The 26486-nt window shown below is 40.4% G+C and overlaps 1 protein-coding gene across 6 annotated transcripts in view; it reads left to right on the plus strand.

Annotated features, from left to right (window-relative positions):
- The window catches only part of ATP2B1 (ATPase plasma membrane Ca2+ transporting 1), a 134307-nt gene that overhangs the window by 66709 nt on the left and 41112 nt on the right, over window positions 1–26486 (plus strand). For 4 of the 6 annotated variants that reach the window (XM_077832465.1, XM_077832451.1, XM_077832443.1 and 1 more), the window contains 5 exons: window positions 2032–2469; window positions 17286–17483; window positions 21098–21352; window positions 21434–21559; window positions 24832–24969. In XM_077832465.1, coding sequence (XP_077688591.1) covers window positions 2265–2469; window positions 17286–17483; window positions 21098–21352; window positions 21434–21559; window positions 24832–24969 — 922 coding nt within the window. In that variant the 5' untranslated portion in view covers window positions 2032–2264. Of the gene's footprint in view, window positions 1–410; window positions 563–2031; window positions 2470–17285; window positions 17484–21097; window positions 21353–21433; window positions 21560–24831; window positions 24970–26486 lie in introns of all 6 variants that reach the window. The other 2 variants (XM_077832426.1, XM_077832435.1) reach the window with 1 other exon arrangement.

Raw genomic sequence — 26486 nt, forward strand, 5'->3', positions numbered from 1 at the left:
AGACCGCAAGTGTCGAGGAAGCCCCCCCCCCCTCTGGGCCCAGGCTAGCCTGAACACTTCTCCCTCCTGAAGGCTGCTGTGTTATACCTTCTGTTTGCTTTTGTTTTGTTGCATAGTTTTGCTTTATTTTATTTTATTTTTTTTTTGGTGATTCTTTGTAAGTGTTACCCAAGTAAAATTCTTTTCTGCTTAAAAAAAAAAAAAATTAAATTACTTTCCTGTAGTCATCTGGCCCGACCTTGGCACAGCTGTCAGTCTGGTACTTTTTGTTACCATTGTGTACTATTCTTAGTTCTCATCTCCAGCAGTTTTAAAATATCACTTAGCTTAGCTGCAAGTAGGCTGAAATTTACATTGATTCTAACACAATCTTGCATTGAAATGATTGAAAGACTTCTTTTCTATTTCAGAAGAAAATATTCTCATTTAACACTGTGCTGTACATGTGACTCCACATGGCAGAAACAGCCAACTTTGCCTTTCTGTTCTTTGGTGTTCACCGGCAGTAAAACCATATCTCACCCTTAGAAGCAAGTTTTGGGAATTAAAACACTTGAGAAAGGTAGGATACAAACTAGGCCGAATAGCTGGACCTAAGATGCCATCCTGAGAATAGGAGTGACCTGGGTTTTTTGCTCTTGGATTGTGACCTTGGGCAAATCACATTGCAGTGGAGAAACTGAGGCAAAGGGATAATGATGGTTGTTTGCTTGCTTTTTGAAAAGCACTCTGAGTTGGATAAAAAGTGTAATGTAAGAGTACACTATTTTTGTCATTCCATTATTTATTGTAATTATAGTACTGAACATTTTAAAGCAGGCTCAGAGGGCTTATTCAGATCTGGTTTCTTAAAATGCAGTTTGTTTCAGGTCTGAGATCTAGTTGAAGTTCACCTTTTTCTGGGTACCTGGAACAAAGGCCATATCAGAGGTTTAATTATCTTGATACTGTCCCTTAAGTCTAGATGTTTACTTTTCAGTTGCAGTATCTTTGCATCAAAGGAAGTAACAACTTGTGTAAATACCTGAGACTTTAAAAAAAAAAAAATGGTGGGGAGGAAGCTATATTCAATGCACTGTGAGCGAGCAAGCAAGCAGACTATTTTGGATCAAGTGAATGTATAAACTGTCCTGCTCAGAGAAAGTGCTTTATGGTATCCCCCAGAAAACATAGGTTTGTAACCAAAACCTACTCTCCGGGTGAACTAGAGCTAAGATCCTTCAGAGGCTGGTGGCTTGAGAGTTGTCCGAATAGTGATACAGTATTACCTGAGCACTGAAGGGATCAAACTACACAAGGATGTCCAGTGGGGGTGTGGAGATGAAGGCCAGGTTATCTGACTAGTTGTGGAAGGAAGAAGCCTCGTTAAGTCTTAGGCTTCCTCTGAGAAGTCTACTAAGCGCTCGATTCCAGGACCTGAGCAAGTTTTTACACACTCCCATTACTGTGTTAAGAGTGAGGTATCTTTCATGAATGCAAACATATGGGTACTGTGGAAACTTTTTTTGATGCTTCTGTAGCTGTTGTTTTTTTATTAGAGTACCATCGAGAGGCCACAGTAAGATGGAACTCAGTATTGCTGGGTACTGTGTGTATATATAGAAAGAGGCAAGCCCAGCTCTGAGGAGTTTACTAACATAAGAAACAATTGGGTGTAACAAATGGAGGGAGTGCAAGAAGGATTGAGGGTAGTGGGTACCAAGAATGTGTAAACCAGGAAAGGTTATGTAGTCTTTGTGCCTATTTCACAGATCTGAACGGTTCTTGCTTATGTCTTGAGTCTCTAATCTCTTTGACCAGATGACTGGCTATTACAGTTGACAATTTATTGTAGGCATCAAGGTAGACATGGGTCTTAGGGATTAAAAGGACACAGGTGAAGCTTTATACATCTAAATACTGCATCAGTGTAACTTACGCTTTTTGCTATTTTGATGTAACTTTGCTTAACTAAATAAGATCTTCCAATATAATGTTTAAGAGGCTTGAAAATACAGCTATAAATAATGGCTTTAATATTTTTTTCCCTAGATTGTACACCTCATATGACTAACTTGAAGAAAAGGAACTCACCATGGGAGGACATTCAAGATTCCTCTCTGGAAAGGGTTACTGATGTCACACTCTTCTGTTTGGGTGATGTGTATCTACTCATCTGACTGTCTTCATATCTAAAGGACTTATTTTACTTTTGCAAGTACCTCAAGTCAAAATTTTTGTTCCTTTCTGGAAACTGTTTCCTCATACTAAGGACTGCATACATCATGGGTGATATGGCTAACAACTCAGTTGCATACAGTGGTGTAAAAAATTCTGTAAAAGAATCTAATCATGGAGATTTTGGAATCTCACTTGAAGAGCTCCGTGCCCTTATGGAACTGCGATCTACAGATGCAGTGCATAAAATCCAAGAATGTTATGGAGATGTCTATGCTATCTGTACAAGATTGAAAACTTCACCAAATGAAGGTAAGTGTATTGTGGTAGCATGTGTCCAGAATATCTTTATTTAAATTAGATCAGTTATTTTGACTCTGAATGTGGTTATAAATAATTAAATAGAATGCTAGCTTGTGCTTACTGTTGTAAGAATAGAATTATGATCATCTATCATGGTAGTGAATAGCAAGGTTTGTTAACTAGACCAACTTTTGTAACTGATATAAAATTACACAGTCACATATTTCAAGATTTCAGAAACAATGTCCTGATTCTCAGTTACACAAATCTGTTCCTTAGCACTAAAATAAACTTTGCCAAATTTATCTCTAATTGCACTTTGAGAACCTTCAAACTTGTTTCTAGCTTGTATGGTAAGTTATGGATCATAAACAACCCATGTGAACCCTGTTTCATAAACTAGTGGTGATTATGCTGGAAAAGAACTCCAGGGTTGGCCTGTATATGTTCGAAAGCTGTGCTTACCATCTAAGTTGATGTATTGCTACCCAGCTACACTCTGGCAATATAAGCTCATCTGTTCTCCAAGATGAATGAGGGGTAATGTTTTAATGCATGGACCTTTCCTATTGCAGTGTAAACAATGAATGTTTTCAGTTGAATTTTACATTTTTGAAAAAAATTGTGTATTAAAACCCTTGGAAATTGAAGGATCTGAAACACAGCATTTATTAGTTTGTCTTCATAGTTTGAAATAAGAGCTTAACAGAGTATCTTGTCTAAATGAGGGAATTATGACTGTAAATTGTTCTGGTTTTTACATTTTCTTTTCTTGTCTAATTCGTTGTTGTTGAATCCTGATGAGAAGCCCATTTGCTTTTCAGGCAAAATGGAGTAATCTCGTCAGGATTGACTTGACCTGCTCTAAGTTTGAAGACAACTGTTTTCCAGCATATTTACATGTTGTTGTAAATAGAATTGTCAGAAACTTTTATATTTAACAGTACTTCAGATCTGTTCACTGCAAATTGCTTGTTCACCAGGGTGAAAGTGATAAAGCACCATGAAAAACTTAATGGATGAATGTTGCAACTTTATAAAACAGACAAATGAGGCTTACCATAAAATTGCATATCTCTGAGCTACTTTTGTCCATCAGTTTTTTTTGCTGATTTGTATATTCTACAAAACCATCATTGACTATATCATTCAGTACTCTAATAAAGTATCCTGAATTACAAATATGACTAGAGGTGCTGAGAGGAAAATGCTGGCTTTTCTTTAAAGCCGAGAGAGTGACTGCATGTTGATACAAAAAACCTCCTGCTACTCTTGTATTTCAGTCTGCCATAGTCCACACATCTGTCACTTATGCAACTTCATATTAGCAGTCATTTTATTGTTACCAGTTTAAGAATCCGTGTAAGTTTTGTTACTCTGACTAATCAGCAGCCCCACATAGTAACCCAGGAATATTGGAACAAGAACATCAGATGTTTTGGTGTTGAACGTCAGGGGGTGGATGTTTCCTACTCTTCTCCTGTGCTAGCAGAGGACTGGAATATTCCAAGCCAGAGTGCAACATGAGTAGTAGACCAAACAGGAGATAAACTTGAGGATGTACAGAGGATGAAACTCTGTAGGTGAGGACGAGAACAGCTATAAATATCTTAGACAATATACCATTTAGCATGAGTAAGAGCACGTGCAGTGGAGACAAAGTTGTGTAGACCACTGCAACAGATGAAAAGATCACTCGATATCATTTGTGTCTTAAATTCAGATACTGGTGAAAAGTTGTTGTACAACCATTTATTTGTTCCATGAAAGGAACGGTAGCATTGTAGAAATAGAAACTTGAATGGTAATAAAAATTGTGCCTTAAACAAGATACATTTATCACAGTGTGCAAGAAGTACCTTAATGACTAATTCCAATTTTCATTATTTTTTGTGATTGGAGTAAACCTTTAATAAAGGGTAGGGATATCATAAACACAACCATGGCTAGTAGGGCAAACTTAACAAGTTTGAAACTAGTTGTCAGGAGTTGCTTGTCTGGCACAAGATTGGGATTTACCATGTGTGCCCAAACAGGCTGTTCAAGCACCAGTTCACTACCTGGTTCTTTTAGTGAACTGATCTCTTTGACCTCCACCTGGATCTACTGTTTTATCTTGCTTTCCCCATTGGGGAATTCTTTGTCACTCCACTGGCAATGAAGTGAAACTTATTAGTGGTATAAATTGTGGAGTCTCTTGTGGTATCTCTTTACTGCATAGTTAATCTACATGATTAGTATCCTAGTTTTGCTGTGAGGATACTTGCTCTTTACCCGCATTACAGTTTCTGCACTTGCCCATGAGTCTGGGAGCATACTCCATGATTCCCTGTGCTGAAACACTTGGTTTCTTTCCATGTCATTTTGTGTCAATTGCAGGAGAACTTGTCTATCATTGAGAAGTGTGGGAAGGACATTAGAGAACTATTGGCAATCAAGTGACTTTTGCCTTTTTGCTTGCTGCTAAATGGGCAGGTTCTAGTGAGAGAAACAGGAGCCCCAGTTTTAACCTATAGCCCCAGCCATGTAAACTGATGGTAGGGAAGTTGAGTTAACCCATTTTTGAGAGGAGTTTTAACTGTCCAGTGAACCCACGTGCTTGGAAATGTCACAGATCAGAAACGTTTTGTAAATTTCACTTAGTGGTCATTTGTGAGATGAGGAGAAAGATTAAATGAGCAAGACTACCATCTGAACAGATTCAGTACACTCTCATTGTATGTCAGACACATCCTCTGTGAGACCTTGCACAGCTAGTCACTACAGGACTTGCCATATTACTGAAGCTTGCTGCATTATGTGCTGTCCTACATGATTATTAGAGGCATAGTAGAAAATGTGCTGCAAATCCCTGAAATTTATCATAATGAAATTAGTAGCTTTTTGCTGCCAGTTGAATGTCTTAACTAATGGACACTAGACTACCAAACCACTGGTCTAGTGGTTTTCAACCTTTTTTCATTTGCAGACCCTTACATTTCAAATGGAGGCGCAGACTCTTTGGAAGTCTTAAATATAGTCTGCAGACCCCCCCCACCCCAGGAGTCCATGGACTACAGGGTGAAAACTACTGCAACATAGACAATCAGGCTATCCATATTCTTGTATCTTCTGTTGTTGTGTTCCTGTCCACTTAGTGTGCTATCCCAATGTAGAGCAGCACCTACTTTGCTTGAAAAGTGAATGCAGCAGGGTGTAACAGATGAAGTTAATGGAATTGTCAGTTTCATCTGCCATCAAAACTGCTAGAGATGCAGGCAAGAGATGGTGCGTGCCTGGCAGCACAGATATGATCTTCCATTTGCATTTCTTGCTTTACGAACTTTTGTCATCCTTACTTGGGAATGAAATTAAGCTTTGGCAGTTACAGCCTAAAAAAGGGAAGACTTTCAAAATAGCTGCATGAAAACTGTTACAGCAGAAGTTGTCTTCATAGTTTCATCTTCCATAAAATCTGATAGATTTTTAATTTTAAACTTCAATGTGTAACAGTTCCAGAACCAATTACCTTCTTGTTTGTATTTACTACTACTGACTTTCCTCTTTGAAGACTTCTTTTGCAAAGGCTTTTGAAATGTGTATACAGCATACTATAAACCCACTCTAGGCAAGTGACTTTAAAATATTCCTATAACTTTGTTCTACTCCCAGTGTAGGAGAACTTTAGCTTTCTAAAACTATTGAATTTATAACTAACTTCAACTATTAATTCCTTAAGTCACTAGCAGTTTATCTAGTCATTGAACTAAATGTGTGGTGTTAGATTTACACTTAAAGTTTAGTGTTCAATTCTGCATGTACCAGAACAAATGGGGCAATCTGCGGTTGAGTGAACTCACATTAGTTTTAATACAATTTAATTATGACAAACATTCTCCAAACTTGGGCTTGAAACAGGCTATGTTAGCAAAAACCACGTTCAGTTACACTCAAGAAGCCATACTGGCAATTCTTTTGTCTTTTTGATCTACAGAATTAAGAATGATTTGCCTTTTGACCAAAGCCTAGTCTACACTACATAATAGTGTAAGTCACCTTGCGCCAACCTGTTTGTGCGTGCATCTGCACTCAAGCTCACAAAAGCACCCTGTTTAAAATGATTCAGTACAACCATCTCCCTGAATGGCATAGTCATGGGTGGCTACTGAGGTTGACATCGTGCAGGTGCAGCTACTGCATGACCTGTGTTGATCCTAACAGTTATCCAGCAGCTGTCCCACAATGCTCCATTCCCTGAAAAAGTGACTGCTCTGGTCACAATTTTAAACTCCACTGCCCAGGAGTCATAGAGACTGGAAACCACCATCTTCTTAAATTTTTCCTCATCTGATTGCCCAACTCTGTGAGAACATCTAGTAGCTCATCTTTGTGTGCAGTTGCCCAAATGACCAGGCCAGCTCCATGTGCACACAGATACTAGATGTGCTCTTGCCTGGAGTAGACAGGAAGTATTGGAGTTCCTGGGCCTGTGGGAAGAAAAAGCTGTGCGCAAACAACTACAGGCAAGCTATTGAAATGTGGACACCTACAACCAGATTGCATGGGAGATGTAGGCAAAAGGGTACAACAGGATCGGCAGCAGTGTATAGTGAAAGTGAAGGAACTGTGGTATCAATAAGGCCAGGGAGTACAGCAGTAGATCTGATGCTGCGATGCAGACTTGCTGCTTCAGCAAGGGACTGCTCACCATACCTGGTGGAGACCAGACCAGCACCCCACAGACTACTGTGGATACCTTGGAAGAGCCCAAGATAGAGACCTATACCATGAACAGCAAAAGGAGGAGACATGGCAGAGGACTCCAGCCATGCTGCAAGCCAGGACCTGTTTGAGACACTGCCATGGTCTAGCCATCCCAACAGGCAAACACGGATGGAGCCTGATGACAGGCAAGGGAACTCAGTAAGTGTGTGCATACCTTTTTCCTTACATTGTTTGAATGTTTAAAATGGCCCATCCACATGTTAACAAGAAAAAAGGTATTGACTTTTTTCATTATTTTACTCGTACATGAAGAGCCAGGTTCAGTAGAAGTAGCACTGGCATCTGCTTTTCATTCCCCATTTGGATTAGGCCATAGGGACAGGAGGGAGCATGCAGAGCACATCATTCTTGTATATAGGGGTGCCTCTTATCCCCCTGAGAGATCTCGATACCGTGCAATTCTTTTCCAAAGGTTTCTAGGGATGGCTGCTCTATTTCTTCCTCTGCAGTAGAAGACTTTCCCATGCCACTCAGTAGTGAATTCAGCTAGCAGCGTACAAGCCTGGGCAGCTCTTCTGTGCCTTTGTGTCCTTTTGAGAGTGAGATCTGCTAATATGATGGTCCCCAAACTGTGGGGCACAGAGGATCGTCTTGGGAGGCCCACTGTGGGGCTGGAGCCTGGGCCAGCCCCCACGTGGGAGGGAGGCGATCCAGTCCCACTTTGCCCTCCACTCTAGGTCCTTGGCCCCTGCTCTCAGCCCCCTGGGTAGGGGACGAACACATTCCATTACTAGTAAGGGGGGAGGGGGGTGCAAGAGAAAGTTTGGGCACCACTGTGCTAACACCATGACCACCGATGGAAAATAGTGCCAATATTCAGTGTACATTGCCCTATACTCATACCCATGGAATAGTCTGAAAACTTTATAGCTTCATGCAGCAGAAAATTCTTCGCACTCACCCCCTTTCTCTTGGCAGACCATGCTCACCATGGCTGGGGCTGGAAATTAGTGCTGTGCTGATATGCTCCAAAGCTGAAGTGTCAATAAGCATTTCTTATTAGAGTGTTTATGGGAATAGGGAAAACAGGTTTTGAAACTTTCCCTTTCCATTGTGACCATAAATCCAGTGGCATGTGTGTCTGGTTTTTGTTATCTGCTCCCGGAGTTGCAGCTTTGAGGCAGTCTAATCCATACCTGCAGAATGCCTGACCCTGATGAGGAAGAGAAAAACGAGGAGAAGGGGTATGTGTTCTGAGAGATCCTGCAGTGTTGCATCAGATTATGAACTAAGGACTTGGAGAGCCAATACAGTGAACAACATGGAGAAAGATGAGACAGGAGAAAGGCCCAGGAGGCCCAACAGAAGAAGGAGCATTTTCTTACGTTCGTTCACAGGCTGAAGACTTTGGTTGCCCTTCAGGTCCAAAAGCCCCAGACTCGCCTTTCTTTGCACTTCTTGTAGAATTCCATGGTGGCTGCTCCCTACACCCCAAAAAATGTGATGTGGGGTGCATCCTCTACACCAACATTCCACACAAAGATGGACTACAAGCCGTCAGGAACACTATCCCCGATAATGTCACAGCTAACCTGGTGGCTGAACTTTGTGACTTTGTCCTTACCCATAACTATTTCACATTTGGGGACAATGTATACCTTCAGATCAGCGGCACTGCTATGGGTACCCGCATGGCCCCACAGTATGCCAACATTTTTATGGCTGATTTAGAACAACGCTTCCTCAGCTCTCGTCCCCTAAAGCCCCTACTCTACTTGCGCTATATTGATGACATCTTCATCATCTGGACCCATGGAAAAGAAGCCCTTGAGGAATTCCACCATGATTTCAACAATTTCCATCCCACCACCAACCTCAGCCTGGTCCAGTCCACACAAGAGATACACTTCCTGGACACTACAGTGCTAATAAACAATGGTCACATAAACACCACCCTATACCGGAAACCTACTGACCGCTATTCCTACCTGCATGCCTCCAGCTTTCACCCTGACCACACCACACGATCCATCGTCTACAGCCAAGCTCTGCGATACAACCGCATTTGCTCCAACCCCTCAGACAGAGACAAACACCTACAAGATCTCTGTCAAGCTTTCTTACAACTACAATACCCACCTGCGGAAGTAAAGAAACAGATTGATAGAGCCAGAAGAGTTCCCAGAAGTTACCTACTACAGGACAGGCCTAACAAAGAAAATAACAGAACGCCACTAGCCGTCACCTTCAGCCCCCAACTAAAACCCCTCCAACGCATTATTAAGGATCTACAACCTATCCTAAAGGATGACCCAACACTCTCACAAATCTTGGGAGACAGGCCAGTCCTTGCCTACAGACAGCCCCGCAACCTGAAGCAAATACTCACCAACAACCACATACCACACAACAGAACCACTAACCCAGGAACTTATCCTTGCAACAAAGCCCGTTGCCAATTGTGCCCACATATCTATTCAGGGGACACAATCACAGGGCCTAATAACATCAGCCACACTATCAGAGGCTCGTTCACCTGCACATCCACCAATGTGATTTATGCCATCATGTGCCAGCAATGCCCCTCTGCCATGTACATTGGTCAAACTGGACAGTCTCTACGTAAAAGAATAAATGGACACAAATCAGATGTCAAGAATTATAACATTCATAAACCAGTCGGAGAACACTTCAATCTCTCTGGTCACGCAATCACAGACATGAAGGTCGCTATCTTAAAACAAAAAAACTTCAAATCCAGACTCCAGCGAGAAACTGCTGAATTGGAATTCATTTGCAAATTGGATACTATTAATTTAGGCTTAAATAGAGACTGGGAGTGGCTAAGTCATTATGCAAGGTAGCCTATTTCCTCTTGTTTTTTCCTACCCCCCCCCCCGATGTTCTGGTTTAACTTGGATTTAAACTTGGAGAGTGGCCAGTTTGGATGAGCTATTACCAGCAGGAGAGTGAGTTTGTGTGTGTATGGGGGTGGGTTTTTGGAGGGGGGTGAGGGAGTGAGAGAACCTGGATTTGTGCAGGAAATGGCCTAACTTCATTATCATGCACATTGTGTAAAGAGTTGTCACTTTGGATGGGCTATCACCAGCAGGAGAGTGAATTTGTGTCGGGGGGTGGAGGGTGAGAAAACCTGGATTTGTGCTGGAAATGGCTTTTAGATAAGCTATTACCAGCAGGACAGTGGGGTGGGAGGAGGTATTGTTTCATATTCTCTGTGTATATATAGAGTCTGCTGCAGTTTCCACGGTATGCATCTGATGAAGTGAGCTGTAGCTCACGAAAGCTCATGCTCAAATAAATTCGTTAGTCTCTAAGGTGCCACAAGTACTCCTTTTCTTTCTGCGAATACAGACTAACACGGCTGTTACTCTGAAACCTATCCTTACCACTGGCACTCCACATCAGAGGACATGAAGGAAAACCACAGCTACACATAATGTGATCTGTGAGAACTGTGGTTGGTGTATTTGTATCCACAACTGACTACCTTGTGCACTCGAAGGGACATAAATGTTTACTCTGTTAAATTGTTTATACAAAATTTTAACATTGATTCTCTGTATTGTTTTTCCCACTCAGTGAAGTTTTTTATATTTTTGGAGAATCACGATCTTTAGTGTACTGCTATGCATGCTGCAATATTGTTGTGATCAAAGCAAACAGAACTTGTAAATGCACACCAACTGCCACAGAAAGCATAGCTTCAGGAAAACACCCAGTCATATTTATAAATAAATATTTAGCAGTACTCAAAGCTCCAGGGCCAGAGAACTCTAACACAGTGGAGTTATCATTAAATTGCTCTTTCAAAATCTCTCTCAACTGCATAGCTTCTTTTTGAGCTCTTGTAATAGCCCCCGTGCCTGGCTGTTCAAATTTGGCAGACCGCTACACCACCTACACCCTAGTGGCAACTTTTCCTCTTTGCCTCATTGTAAGCAGGACATGACATAAGCCATTAACCATTGGGATATTTTTCTCACGGAAATCCAGTCTAGTGCGTAGACACTAGTGCCCCTTGAATCTACCAAAAGCACATTCAGCTGTCATTCTGCACTTGCTGAGCCAGTAGTTGAATCTTTCCTTGGTGCTGTCAAGGTGGCCAGCATATGGCTTCATGAGTCGGGAGCAAGGGAATAGGCCCGGAATTACTATTGGCATTTTAATATAGCCAGTGACAATCTACAAGTTGGGAAGAATGTGTCTGCTTGCAGCTTTCTGAACAGTCCTGTGTTCTAAAAGATACAGGCATCATGCACCCTCCCTGATGAGCCCACATTGATATCTGCGAGCATCCCTGGTGATCCCTCTAACCATAACCATAGGAGAGTACTCTTTCTGCTGATGTAGTCTGTGACAAGGTGGGCTGGTGCCAAAACAGAATATACATGCTATCTATTCTTCCCCCTTCGCCCCCCTCAATTTGGGAAACCCATTGCTGCAAATCCATCTACTGGTTGCTGAGAGTCAGTCCTGTGTAGTAGATGATTAATGGCCTCTATACACTTGCATAACAGTGGCCCCCATTGTGTAGTTTCAATTCCAAAATGACTGTTACTGGGTAATGGGGAATCTGGCATTGCAAGCTCCCAAAGTGCTATCACCATTTGCTTATCCACCGTCAGTGCCACTCTCATGCTGGTGTAGAGTGACTAGACGTCCCGATTAAAATCGGGACTGTCTTGATTTTTAGTTCTTTGTCCCGCGTCCTGACTGATGCATGATCAGGATGCAATTTATCCTGATATTGCGGCTTTTGCCGCTCTGGCGGTGCTTCCCCCATGTGTCCCGATATTTTGTCCATTTCATCTGGTCACCCTATGCTGGTGTCCACACACTGTAAGGCTGGGATGAGTTCAGCACACAGATCTAAGAATGTGGTTGTCAAGGTTCCTTCCCCACTCTGAACTCTGGGGTACAGATGTGGGGACCTGCATGAAAACTCCCTAAGCTTATTTTTACCAGCTTGGGTTAAAACTTCCCCAAGGTACAAACTATTTTACCTTTTGCCCTTGGACTTTATGCTGCCACCACCAAGCGTCTGTCAAATATATAACAGGGAAAGATCCCACTTGGAAACGTCTTTCTCCGCCCCCCGCCCCCCCCCCCCCCGACACACAAAATCCTCCCAAACCCTACACACCCTTTTCTGGGGAAGACTTGATAAAAAATCCTCACCAATTTGCATAGGTGAACACGGACCCAAACCCTTGGATCTTAAGAACAATGAAAAATCAATCAGGTTCTTAAAAGAAGATTTTAATAGAAGAAAAAGTAAAAGAATCACCTCTGTAAAATCAGGATGGTAAATACCTTACAGGGTAATCAGATTCAAAACATAGAGAATCCCTCTAGTCAAAACCTTAAGTTACAAAAAGACGCAAAAATAGGAATATGCATTCCATTCAGCACAACTTATTTTATCAGCCATTTAAACAAAACAGAATCTCTTTCATATCTAGCTAGATTACTTACTAAGTTCTAAGACTCCATTCCTTTTCTGTTCCCGGCAAAAGCATCATACAGACAGAGAGAGAGAGAGCCTTTGTTTCTCCCCCCACTCCAGCTTTGAAAGTATCTTGTCTCCTCATTGGTCATTTTGGTCAGGTGCCAGCGAGGTTATCCTAGCTTCTTAACCCTTTACAGGTGAAAGGGTTTTTCCTCTGACCAGGAGGGATTTAAAGGTGTTTACCCTTCCCTTTATATTTATGACAGGCCCCAGGCCTCTGTGTGTGGGGGGGCCTGGCTTGGGGGGCTGTGGGGAACTGCTCACCAGCAGCATGGCTGGGGCCGGGTCGCTGCACTTCCCACTGCCAGTGAGTGCAGGCCCAGTCCTGCTGCAGTCCTATGGGGAGTGGGGGCGGAGCAGGGTGGGAAGAGGTGGGACTGGGGCCGATATTGCAGCTTTTGCTGCTCTGGCGGTACTTCGCCCATGTGTCCCGATATTTTATCCATTTCATCTGGTCACCCTATGCTGGTGTCCACACACTGTTAGGCTGGGATGAGCTCAGCACACAGATCTAAGAATGTGGTCTTTCACGTCTGAAAGTTCTGCAGCTGTTCATAGTCCTATACCTGCATTACAATGCAATCCCATCGTCAGTGCTCATTTTTCAGACCCAGAAGTGGTTCCTCCATCTGCAGCTGCTCTGTGAATGCCGCCAGCAACCTTGAATTAGTTTTTTTTCATTGTTTCTCAGCAAACTGTTAAAGACATCCTCACTTTCCCATTTGTTGCAGTATTTCCTGCAGGTCTGCAAGTACAGGAGAATCATACGTACATCCTGTCTTTGCATATTCATGAGAATAGTTCAGAGCTCTGTGGGTTCTGTGCTTCTGTCAGGGATAGCAAAGACGGAGAATTGCCAAATGAGTTTGGGATTTTTTTAAAAAAAATGATGGGATATGGATGATCTGATGAGATCGAGGAATAGTAGGCTGGGAACTTCACCCCTAGGTCCCAGATATCCCTGGACATCCTTATTCTACCGCAACTCACTGTGAAAATTCCCAAAAGGTATTGCTCCAGATGATGGGCATGTGGAAAGCTGGGATACTCACCTGTGGTGTTCTGCATTTTGTATCAACACATTCCCAGTATGCATTCACCCTAGTGATATACAAACTTTGGCTGCTGCAAGTTACATCGGTGTAGAGCTGCTGAAGTTATAGAGTAGACCTGAGCTAAATCTTGGGTGAATGTGTCTGTCTCATTGGGAATTTCATTTGATTTTGATGGCTATTCAGAAATGTAACAGTGGTGGATTAGTTCATTCATGTTGTAGTAGGAACTTGACATGTTCAGAAAGCTGTAACAGAGCAATCAAGGAGCACTACCGAATGGCCATACCTAGTGAAACAATGGGATTGCTACCTCCAGGGCCTCTACTTTTGAATGGTTTAAGAGTAACAGCCGTGTTAGTCTGTATTTGCAAAAAATAAAGGAGTACTTGTGGCGCCTTAGAGACTAACCAATTTATTTGAGCATGAGCTTTCGTGAGCTACAGCTCACTTCATCGGATGCATCCGATGTAGCTCATGAAAGCTTATGCTCAAATAAATTGGTTAGTCTCTAAGGTGCCACAAGTCCTCCTTTACTTTTGAATGGACTCTTCATGGAAATCAGCCCCCACCCCCTCCACCATCTATCTGGAATTCCTACTGGTCTGCTCATATGGCTAGGAGAGCTGTAGTAGGTTTTTTTTTTTTCTATGTTACCAAAGAGGGACAGATACTCTTTTAAAAGGTGGACTTCTCTAAAGATGCAGTATCCTCACAAGAACAGAAGACGCAGCTAGAAGGAGTGGAGGCAGGCCTCTCTCAAAGGATTTAGACCAAATTCAGGGACTTGCAAAAAGTGAGAGATCCCACTGAGGAGGATTGTGTTGAAGAGTTTCCATAAATTGCTAACTTTTATGCTTTTAAGAGTAAAATGTGGGGGTGAGAAATATTTTTGTAAGTCTGTTTCCTTACTTTAATATCCCACTGTCCCTGTTGGGTGTAATTCAGAACCAGATTACTCACAACCAGGCAAACTCTGGAGGGAACCTGTCTAAGCAATTAAAGGAGCAGGGAGGAGGGGGACACCCTGACGTTAGCATCCTTCTTCTCCCACCTCCCCCCCCCGCGCCCCTTTTGCACAGCAAGCAGGAGGCTCCTGGGAGCAGCTCCAAGGCAGAGGGCGGGAGCAGCTCCAAGGCAGTGGGGGGAGGGACAGCTGAACTGCAGGCAATTGATAGCCTGCTGGGCGGCTGCTGCACAGAGAATTTAGGGGAACGGGGAGCTGATGGGGGGGGGGGGGGTCCTGACGGTCCACCCTGGTTCCAAGCCCCTACCAGCTAGCTGCAATGGGCTGCTCTTCCTGTAAGTAGTGGACAAAGCAGGCAGCTGCCAAATGACATTATAAGGGAGCAGTGTGCAACTTTAAACGAGCATGTTCTCTAATGGATCAGTAACGTAACAAAACGTTAATTGGGATGACTTTAAGTTACTGTATTGGGGTTTGGCCTACTCACCTGTGTTTTGGCCTTTTCAGTTCAGTCATGAAGCAGTCACCTGGTGATTATCTTGCTTTTTCGGGAAGTGTTAATGATATTGCTCACTATCATAGAGGTGGTGCCATTAATTCAGCCGGCAGCTTGTGTGTTTGCATTAGCATACTGAGAATGCAAGCCACAACTTGAATGTCGAATTGCTACTTATATGTGGATTTTTGAGTTACTCAACTCACAGATAAAGACATGTTTGACTTATGGATGTTGTTGGGATACTGTTAAAAGCAACTAAATATTAAGGCCCTAAAATGGAGACACCCCTTCAAAATACAACATTCAAAATTTTCCTGTGAAGTTTTTTTTGTAGTGATTCCCAAACAAAACTGAACATTGAATAAAAAGCCCTTTGAAACCCTGTTTAAAGACTATAAGAAATGTTGACAGAAAAGGGTAATTATGTTTTCCATAACTCCCCACAAACCCCCGCCCCACCACTCCTTCAGGGGTAGAATAGGATAACCTACTGAATGATACTAAAAATATAAAAATGAATTGCTAAGGGTACAATTAAAAGCTCTGATAACTATATGTTAATGATTTGTAACTGGATAGTGAATGAGTTTGTATGAGCAAACACTTATGCCAAGGCTTTGCTAGCATAAGTGTGGTTTTGCCAATTCTTTTGCATAGAATTGCTGATTTTCTTAAAATGATTCTATTGCAAACAGAACAAAGATAATGTGCTGGAAGTTTTGAGGTCAAAACACAAACTTGAAATCACAAGAAGCATTTTAGTGGGATGACCTAGTAACAGGGTAACACAAAACATGATCTAAAAAAATGCAGAAGTTATGTAAATTGAAGCTTGCACATGTGTAGTGTACTGGTTACATAAAGTGTGGTGTGCTGAAAAGCTGATTGGAGAAAAATTCAGTAATATGGAATGTGAAAATGTAAAATAATCCAAGTGAACATGGCTCATATTGAAGAAATACTGAACCAGAAACTGAAGGATAGGAACGAGGGACCAGACCAAGGGATCCGAGGAGGTGACAACCATCATGAGCTCCCTGTATGATTTGAAGTGGCCAAAAGGGCTAATGTGATCCTGAGATGCACAGACAGGGGAATCTCAAGTAGGAGTAGAGGGCTTATTTTACCTTTTTGTATTTGGCGCTGGTGCAACCACTGCTGGAATACGGTGTCCAATTCTAGTGCCTAAAATTCAAGAAGGATGTTGATAAATTGGAGACGATTCAGAGAAGAACCATGAGAATGATTAAAGGACTAGAAAACCTACCTTATAGTGAAAGACTCAAGGAGCTCCATCTATTTAGTTTATCAAAGAGAAGTTTAAGGGGTGACTTGACTAGGGTAGAAATATGGGAACAAATATTTAATAATGGATTCTTCAATCTAGCAGAGAAAGGTAAAACACAATCCAATGGCTGTAAATTGAAGTTAGAGAAACTCAGACTGGAAATAAGGTATAAATTTTTAATCAGTGAGAATAGTTAACCATTGGTACAAGTTACTGAGGGTTGTAGTGGATTCCCCATCACTGACTAGTTTAATATCAAGATTGGATCTTTTTCTAAAAGATCTACTCTAGGAATTATTTTGGGGAAGTTCTATGGCCTATGTTATACAGGAGGTCAGACTAGATCATAATGGTCTTTTCTGGCCTTAGTATGAAATGTAGGAGAACTTCTCGGTGCCCCACAGTGTGGTAGTTGGAGCTCCCTACCAATTCAGTCTTATCTATTGTCTGGCATAAATATATGTTCAGATACTGTAATAGATGACAATTCTCTCTGAAGTGGTATAAAAAAGGCAGAAATAGATTAAGCCTAAATTGGGTGGATTTGTCATTCAGTTTCCTACTTTTTTAACCCCAATAACTTAAAGATTACATTGTATTATGTAAGAATCATCCTTGAAAGTATTTAATATACAGTATCATGCTGTATTCCTACCTGTTAAATTAGCTGTGGTTGTAGACAGTGACGCTTCTGGCTTATGCAGAGTTTCATGAATGGGAAATGCATATGATTATAAAAAAACAAACGCTGAAATTGACTTTATTTTTTTTTTTTAAATATTTAGGTCTAAGTGGAAATCCAGCAGATATAGAGAGAAGAGAAGCAGTGTTTGGGAAGAACTTTATACCTCCTAAAAAGCCAAAAACATTTCTTCAGTTAGTATGGGAAGCACTACAGGATGTTACCTTAATTATATTAGAAATTGCAGCCATAATATCGTTGGGCCTTTCTTTTTACCAGCCTCCAGGAGGGAATGAAGCTGGTAAGTAAACCTTAAAGCAAGAAATATTAAATATATGTAAATTGCAGTGTTGTGAAACTTCAGTTGTAAATTTTACATAAGATCAATTTTAATCAGCCAATGGAAACCAAGAACATTTTCATTCAAAGTAATTTTGCTTGTTTTACATTTCACTTCTCTACTGGGATAACACTAGCCTAAAAAAACAGGTGCATTGGTTGCATTTAAAATAGCAATCCCAATAGTATTCTGTGTACATAGTCACATTTGACTGTGAAGTGGTGATATACACAAGCTTTAATACTTCAAGTGAGGTATAAGCAGCAGGAGCTGCTGGACTCTTCAAAAGTAAACAGCCCACACAGTTCATGTTTTCATGCAAAGAAATGCAAATGAATATTTAGCTTTTCTTTCTTGAAGAGTGTGAATAAACAGAATTGTTTCCAGATAGTGTTCACCAGGTGTTTTTTTTCCCTCCCCCACTGGGAGTTGGCATATCTAGTAGTCTTCTGTTTCTCATTTGTAAATGATAGTTAACACTGTCTTTGATCCTCCATTTCAGAAATGAAAAGGTTCTGTCTGTACAGTCACTCAAACTATCAGCTTAAAAACTTCAGCACCTGCTTTGGATCAGGCCTTCAGTGAGGGTTTTTGTTTGGGTTTTTTGGACAAACATAAAGGAGGCTTCTTTGCTTTGACAAGTTGAAGCTAGCATGCAAAGAAGTGTTGACTAAATAAAAATGGACACACAAGTGTTTCCAGTTTGGTGCTCTTTCACCCCATTCCCAGACACCTTTCATGAGGTTGTAGAAGCTGACCCAGCCATCAAGACAAAGTGAAACCCTATCCAGGCTGCATAGGTAACTTGTAGCAAGAACTCTGCTGTTCTTCTCAAGTTCAGTTTGGACGTTCTAGTTCTTCTGACTAATGTGACCACAGGTCTGAGTCACCAAGCCCTTTTCTCCATTGTCAAAGAATCTTCTAAAACCCTTCAGACCTAAGGGAGACAACCAGATGACCTGACTGAATTTGAGGAACTCTTGCTGTTTCAGAAACTAGCATAAATATCAGCTAAACAGAATTGTTGGGAGTATAGCTCAAGGATCACTTTATAGCCAGGTGGATTTCTTTAAATAAAATCGATTTTAATCATGATTTAAATCAACAAGCAGGATGCATTGATTTAAATCAATTTAAATCATTTTGTATTTGTACTTTAGTTTTTCTGAAAGGTTGATTCTCATTAGTTGTAAGCATTAACACGTGTTGATTTGCAATTAATTATAGCCTTTACACTAAATTTAGTGTTTTGCTAACCAAAAGGATATCTGTACACATTTATTTAAGCAATCATGTTGCTTAATTTACGTCTGAATTTTACTTGGATTCTTAATTTTTAAATATATTATAAATGGTGAGTAATTAAATTCTAATTTACAAGAGTTTTTTTTCATTTGATTTGTGTTGAGCTCTGGATGAAAATGTAAATTAAATACATTTTCAAATTCCTTTTTTTTTTTTTTTTTTTTGCATTAGATAAATATAACAAATGTGATGGGCGGCTACATAAGAAAAAATGATCAAAGTTAACAGAACGTTGTTTTGCATTTAAAACTGATTTGTAAAACTAAAAAGTGTTAACTGTAGTTAGTGAAGAGAACTGATTATTTCTGGTCACATCCTTAAAGATTTTAAAACTAGTAGATCTCATGTTTTCACACCTAACTCTTTCTTTCATAGAGGGAAAGAGGAAAGCCAACTTTCCTGGGTTGTTTTTTTTTTTTTCAACTCCCAATTGATTTCTTAACTTTGAATGTACTAGCCATTGAACTGAACTAGCTGAATAAACAGAAATGAAGAAAACTTTCTCCGTACCTTCAGAAGAGGCTACTGCTATCAAGAGCTGGCATAGCATTTCAACAAGCTTTGATTCCAGGTGCTTAGCCAGTGCCTTATAACAGCTCAGTGATTTGACTTTTTCTCTAAAAGTTGGCAGCAAACACATATACTGATAAATGTTTAATTTAAGTTATTTTTAATAGATTTTAATAAGTTTATCCTGTAACATAATTTATCAATTTCAAATTTAATTGTAATAGATTTAACTTAAATACATGTTTATTTTTAAAAATCCAATTTAAACAAAAACAGGATTTTTTTTAATGGTTTTTATCCACCCTACCTCATGCTATTGATATAATGGTCAGTTGCTAACTCAAAGCTTTTAAGAGTAACTCCTATTTTGCTTTTGTTGTTACAACTTCTGAAATAGTCAAAGCAGTCCTCCAGAATTCTGCAGATCATCAAGATACTACTCCTACTGTTGCCAATTTGGATGGCAGAATTTAGTAACTGTTCCAATTATAAATCCAAAATAAGTTTCAAAACCACCTTTTACAGGTTGTTTAGAAGCACTCTTGTTGAAGTACTAGCCAGAGTTTCTCGAAATTTTCAAACTAAAATTTTTGTCAAAGCATGGCTTTTGTTTTTATGGTTCAAAATTTGAAGGAAAATCCACTGTTGCAGCCTTTGCCTCTACTGTGACATTTGGGGTGGGGGAGCATTTCTTCATGTAAACAGAAGTTAAAAGCATTGTCTGCTCTGGAAGACTCGAGGTGGTTCAGAAAACTAGAAATTAATTCTAGATTGAAAACATGCCAATTTTTGTAGTTTCAGTATCTCATCTTATTCTGTTCAGGACTGGAAAAAATATACCAGGTAATGCTTGTAGTCAAACAACACCATGGTGAAGATCCACCAGCGAGGTCAAGAGAAATATTGGGAGAGATCAGCTTCCATGCAGCACATAGCTGTTGAGATAGGGAGAGTACTAGGGTTTTCTGACAAGATGGTGGTGTTGGAACCCTCTCAGGGGCTCATCTTTTGAATAAGCCTCTAGCTACTAACTATCTGGCACACTTAAAGCTCCACATCATTTTAGCTGCTGGAACAGAGAGGGATTTTTTCTTCCTTTCCTGCCTAGAGCTTCTTCCTAACTGTTTTGGGAAGATGAGAGGGAGACTGAAAAGGGAGGTTAAATATCCGCTCTTCTGGTACTCCACTTCACTTCACATCCTGTTGAGGAGGGGAGGAAAGGTCTCCATTCCTCTGGATCTTCCCCCAGCTGCTCAGAGCTTTCTCCAAGCAGCCAGAAGAGTGAAACAGGTGTTCTTCTGTTTCACTACTGGCAGAGTTCTGAATAGTAGTAGGGCAGCTGACCAAAATCTTGTCACTGAGCAGCTGCTGGGTAAAAATGAACAAAGATGATTTGCTGGAGCTGGATAGCTGTTACCTTTGCAGTGATAAGGACCCTTAAGTTTTCAGACTTAAGCACCTAACTGCAGATATCTAAATAAATGGTCTGATATTTTTAAACTGCTGAGCACCTATATTTCCCACTGAAATCCTTCTTTGCCGTCCTGAGTTTCTGAGCTACACTACTTCTCTCATAAGATCCTACTTGTTTCTGCTCTCTTCTAATCTCTGAATGAGACATTGACCAGCTTTAATTTAAGTCTTTCTTAGGAAATCCTGTTACCAGACTAAAGTCAGTGTAAATGTATTCCTTGTGAAAGTTCATATGGATTACAAAGGAGTCTGTTTTTGAACTTTAAAAAAGTCTTTATTTCTTACAGTATGTGGAGCAGTGACTGTTGGTGAAGAAGAGGAGGAAGGTGAAACAGGTTGGATTGAAGGAGCTGCAATCCTTTTATCTGTAGTTTGTGTGGTACTGGTAACAGCTTTCAATGACTGGAGTAAAGAGAAACAATTTAGGGGGCTGCAGAGCCGCATCGAACAAGAACAGAAGTTCACTGTCATCAGGGGTGGACAAGTTATCCAAATACCAGTAGCTGACATAATTGTTGGGGATATTGCGCAAGTAAAATATGGTGAATATATATTTAACTCAATTATTTGACTTTATTAATAGTGTGTTTCAAGTTTGCAGTTTTTAATGCTCTGTATTTTAGGTGATCTTCTGCCAGCTGATGGTGTACTTATTCAAGGAAATGACCTTAAAATTGATGAAAGCTCATTGACTGGAGAATCAGATCAGGTTAAGAAGACTTTGGATAAAGATCCTATGATGCTGTCAGGTGTGTGAATATTAATATTTAATTAATCGAATGGAGTAGTTGATACTAAGTTATAACTGACCCTGGAACTTGTGTATTTCTAGAATTCTGGTTTGCCTTCCTACGGGATCCAATGACCCTGCTGAGGGCTTGTGCTATCGGGACTCTGCCATCAGAGGCAATGCCTAATAAGTCTGTATATATTCGTTCTTCTCACCTGCGAAGTGACTTGCAAAAGACTCTTCTAAAAATGGGCCGTCCTGTTCTCATTTATGATATGTAAACCAGACCTGAAAGCTTATATTAGAAAGCTTTTTGAGGTTTATCTTCGAAATACCAGCAATATCAAGTCTGGTCAGGTCTTGGTTTTTTTGGAGGATTTGTTGGATGGCACACTTTATTAATGTTATCCATTCACAGTGTTAACCAAGGAAGCTAAATGTGTAAAACAAAACGGAAACACTGTAAAAATGCCTTCAGCTTTGTCTCTTGTACCTTTTGTCATTTCTTGAGTATTGTACTCAGCATAATCTCAGGGCAGACAATATGAAATTTCCAATGCAAAGCACAAGCATAGACACAATGTTTTGGCAGGGGAGAGGGGAGAACCTTTTAGCTCTATATTCTACATAAGTATGTTCAGCTTTTTAAAGGTGGCCTGTAAAGAAGAGAACATTGTGTTATGATTATAAGAAGCACATGGGATCTTTTTCAGGGAAGAAGGCAATATGCTGCATTCATTGAGAATACAGCAGTTAGCATATGTTTTTCTCTCTCTCTCGTCCTGTCCCGTCTCTCCCCCCTCCCCCCCGCCAGTTGAGGGTTATAGTTACCAATCCAGAGTCTGGATCAATCTAGGTTTCAGAGTAACAGCCGTGTTAGTCTGCCTTTGCAAAAAGAAAAGGAGTACTTGTGGCACCTTAGAGACTAACCAATTTATTTGAGCATGAGCTTTCGTGAGCTACAGCTCACTTCATCGGATGCATACCATGGAAACTGCAGTAGACATATACACACAGAGACCATGAAACAATACCCCCTCCCACCCCACTGTCCTGCTGGTAATAGCTTATCTAAAGTGATCATCAAGTTGGGCCATTTCCAGCACAAATCCAGGTTTTCTCACCCTTCGCCCACCCCCCACACAAACTCACTCTCCTGCTGGTAATAGCCCATCCAAAGTGACCACTCTCTTCACAATGTGTATGATAATCAAGGTGGGTCATTTCCAGCACAAATCCAGGTTCTCTCACTCCCTCACCCCTCTCCAAAAAAACACACACACAAACTCACTCTCCTGCTGGTAATAGCTTATCAAAAGTGACCACTCTGCCTACAATGTGCAGCCAGATTGGTTGCAGAGGGGAACTGGGCTCTGCTGGTTGCGATCCGATGCTCCTGGAGTTGTGGCAAAATGAACCCAAAGTCCCATGGCCAAGCACCCTGTTCTTATAGTCCCGTCCCGTCCGCCCCCTCCCCCCCCCGTTGAAGTCTTTGGATTTTGCTGTCAGTTTGTGACTGGTTACTCCTTAATTGGTGTTAACTTTTGATGTTACCATTCCAAAACACCTCGGAGCGGGTCATCCTGGCCTGGTTTTGATTTAATCAGTTGTCTTGTCTTTAGGGGTGTCAGCCTCCACCTCAGGGTCGTCAGTCTGCCCTTCTTCACTCATGGATGTGCGTTGATGGTTCTCTGGTGTGCTTAAGTTTCTTCACTCCTCCTTCTTTGACCATCTGACTTTAACAATGGCCTTCACACCTTATCTTTTCCTGATGCATACATTACTCATTCACACAAACGGTCTTTTACAGAGACCTTCAGACAGGATAAAAGTTACACAATTTAGTTTGCAATGCGTACAGGAAGCAAGACCTTATAGCAAATACTGTAATGAAATCTTATCCTAAAACAAAAGGGTGACCATAATCAGTCATAAGGATTGTTCTGGCCTCTCCCTGCCTTAACATCAGTACAGACACTGGCAGTCTGTCAGATGCATTTCTACCCATGTCCCAGAGGGTAATTCCTTTCTGCTATTCAAAAAGGGTGGCTGGCAGAATGATCAAATCATACATTAATTCTTATAGTACAAATATAAAATCCTGCTCCTACAATTGTACCTCACCACTTAACAGCAGAAGTGGCTGAGGCTTGATAATTTTCTTTACATTATTTTTTAGTCCCTACAACGTAGCTAGCTGGGGAGACATTTTTTTCTAGTAGTTGGAACAAAGGAGGAAGACAATTCTTGGATTCACAGTTCTGCCAGTTTGCAGTGTTGCTCTGGCCAAATCACTTAACATTTGCTTCAGTTTCCCATATTTACAAACTCAAATCTTGCTTACCTCTCAGGACTAGTGGAACACTTTACAAACAGTTAAGCACTCTGAAATTCCTGGATTAAGTTTTTGAGAATGTCTGAGTAATTGACCGTGGGGAGGAAAAAAAAAAAAATAATACTAGGATGTAGTAATTATCCCAAAACAATATACTTCTAAATCCAGCAAATTTAGTTTTAACTATGCAGAAAAATTGAACATGTTAAGATATGGAAATGACTAACTTATAAACGTTCATAGTTTCAGATGAAGGTAAATTGATTTTTAAAGACGGACTAAACTCTTAATTTTTTCTATTGTGCAGAGTTGTTTTGGATACCCTAACTATCTTTCTATACCTTAACATATCTGGATTTTTTTAAATTTAGCCCCACCTCTAAATTGCTTAGTTTCATGATGACAGGTTTTGAGATAACAGTGATATCCCGTAGGGTATTTTATCCTAAACTGCTGATATGTACTCTTAGACAAAGTATTTTAAAATATGTTAAGAATATAATTTATTTTGCTGTCAAGACAGTGTTTACGCGTTAAGAGCTTGCCTTGTCTCTGATTGTACAGTTGTAATATTAAAGCTAGCTTTTTAACTAATTTAGTTGGCAAGTAGCTTACATAAGAATGTGACTCTTTAAATTCATTGCAGGATTAAGCAGAATGAAAGCCTGGTCTGTGAACGGGAGAGTTTCTTTTAAAACAAGTTGGAATAGCAGAAAAAAGTGCGGGAAAATGCCTAATGCATTTTCAGATTGCCCTAGCATCCAATTAGAACAGTCTGTTCAAACTTTTCTACAATTTTAAACACAAACCAACGGATCATATATAATTTAAGTATTTAGTGACTCTTCTATTGAAAACAACAACAACAACAACCCCATAACATTTGATTTTATTGCTTTGCTAGCTAGCTACTTTTACACTTACAGGGAAAAGTATTAAGATGTACTCTGTTTCAGGTACTCATGTGATGGAAGGCTCTGGAAGAATGGTAGTTACTGCTGTAGGTGTGAACTCTCAAACTGGAATTATATTTACCTTACTTGGGGCTGGAGGAGATGATGAAGAGAAAGAGAAGGAGAAAAAGGACAAGAAAAGTAAGCACTGAAATTTTAAATGGCTGAAAAATGTAATATTAGAATTCTTTAAAGTTTGTTCTCCTATCCTGTTGGTACTGTTTGGCAAGGTCAATCAGATTGCAATGGCCTGTGCAGAGCACCTGTTCCCCTGTAATGTCTTGCAGCCAAAAATGTTTCAACATGGCATCTACTTCTTCTCAAGAAGACAAATCAATGGAGAACAGCTCTTTGGAAAAAGTTGTCTTACTCCTTATACTCCATGTGACTCTTTCCATAACTTCAGTTCTGGCAACTGGCTATTGGAGCTAAGTAGTACCAGAGATAAACATGAGGAATCCTAGAAGAGGGCCTTAATCATTACATTACTCACTAAAAAATGCCTTCCCAGGAAGTTGGGAAGGACCTGAAGCAAAATATTCCTTCCATAATAATCTATATAAATTCTTATGGGGATGATTCTGTGGTTTAGGATCTCTGCCAAAGGCTAATTATATTTCTTCCTATCTTAAATAATTCCATGTTCCTTTTGAGGTACACAACTCCATATCTTATCCCAGAAACATCCCCAGAACTTAAAAGGTGGGCCAGGTTACTATGGCAAAACAGTAGCTGAAGGTATGGTTGGCAATTACAGTTCTTTTGGAACCTTTTATGGTAGCTGAGCACACAGAGTATCTTTTTCTCCTCTTAACCCTGTCTTTTCTTACTCCTATTAGAAATCAACAAAGGCTTCAGGTAAAGCAGGCTAATTCTTTAAATTTAAGAAAAACCAAACAAGTATTGACCCCTTGGAATGGAGTTAATGCATCTGTTCCCTTCCTCCTTCAATGCTATCTTTTTAACACAGACTTTCTGATATAATTCACATTAGCCAAAGCAGACAAAGAACAAGACAGCCCTTTTGGCAAGTAGCGCTCTTTTGTTCAATATTGACTTGTCCCTATATATAATCTGAGTGCACTTTCAAAAACAAAGAACATCTCTATTTCTCATAAATCTGGAAACAGCTCTCTCTGAATTCATTCACAATGCAAAACTGCAGAGAAATCCTCAGCCTAGTTATGAGGATTCAAAAATCATGAAGACCATGTGTTAAAGGTTTTTATTTTATAGCTTAAGTGTCAACCTGGGTACCTTTCTAGTTTCAGACAATAACCATTTATCAAGTTAGCATTTGTTGTGGAAATAAAGGTCCACTTAACTAAAGTCATGGCACCCTCCCGGGCAAAGAGAATAGTCGAGGCAATGACCAAGAATACATATTTAAGCAGCATGGACTGGATGTCAGCCTTTGTCTGGCACATACTGATTGCTGTGGTGAGTCTTTCTCCTACCCAGATACATTTAGGCTTATAGTAGAAACTACTGCTGTATGGCCTATTGAATTAGACTAGAAACCAGACTGAAGTAACCAGTGCGGGGTTTTCTCTGTAGAAAACATAACTACTTCTGTCAGAGGTAGTACTGGAAGCCTATTCAAACTGGCTTTTGTGTCATTGCATATCAATTTTCAATTAAAAATGCTTTATTTAGTT

This window comes from Eretmochelys imbricata, chromosome 1 (genome assembly GCF_965152235.1).
Source record: "Eretmochelys imbricata isolate rEreImb1 chromosome 1, rEreImb1.hap1, whole genome shotgun sequence".
Classification (NCBI taxonomy): Eukaryota; Metazoa; Chordata; order Testudines; family Cheloniidae; genus Eretmochelys; species Eretmochelys imbricata.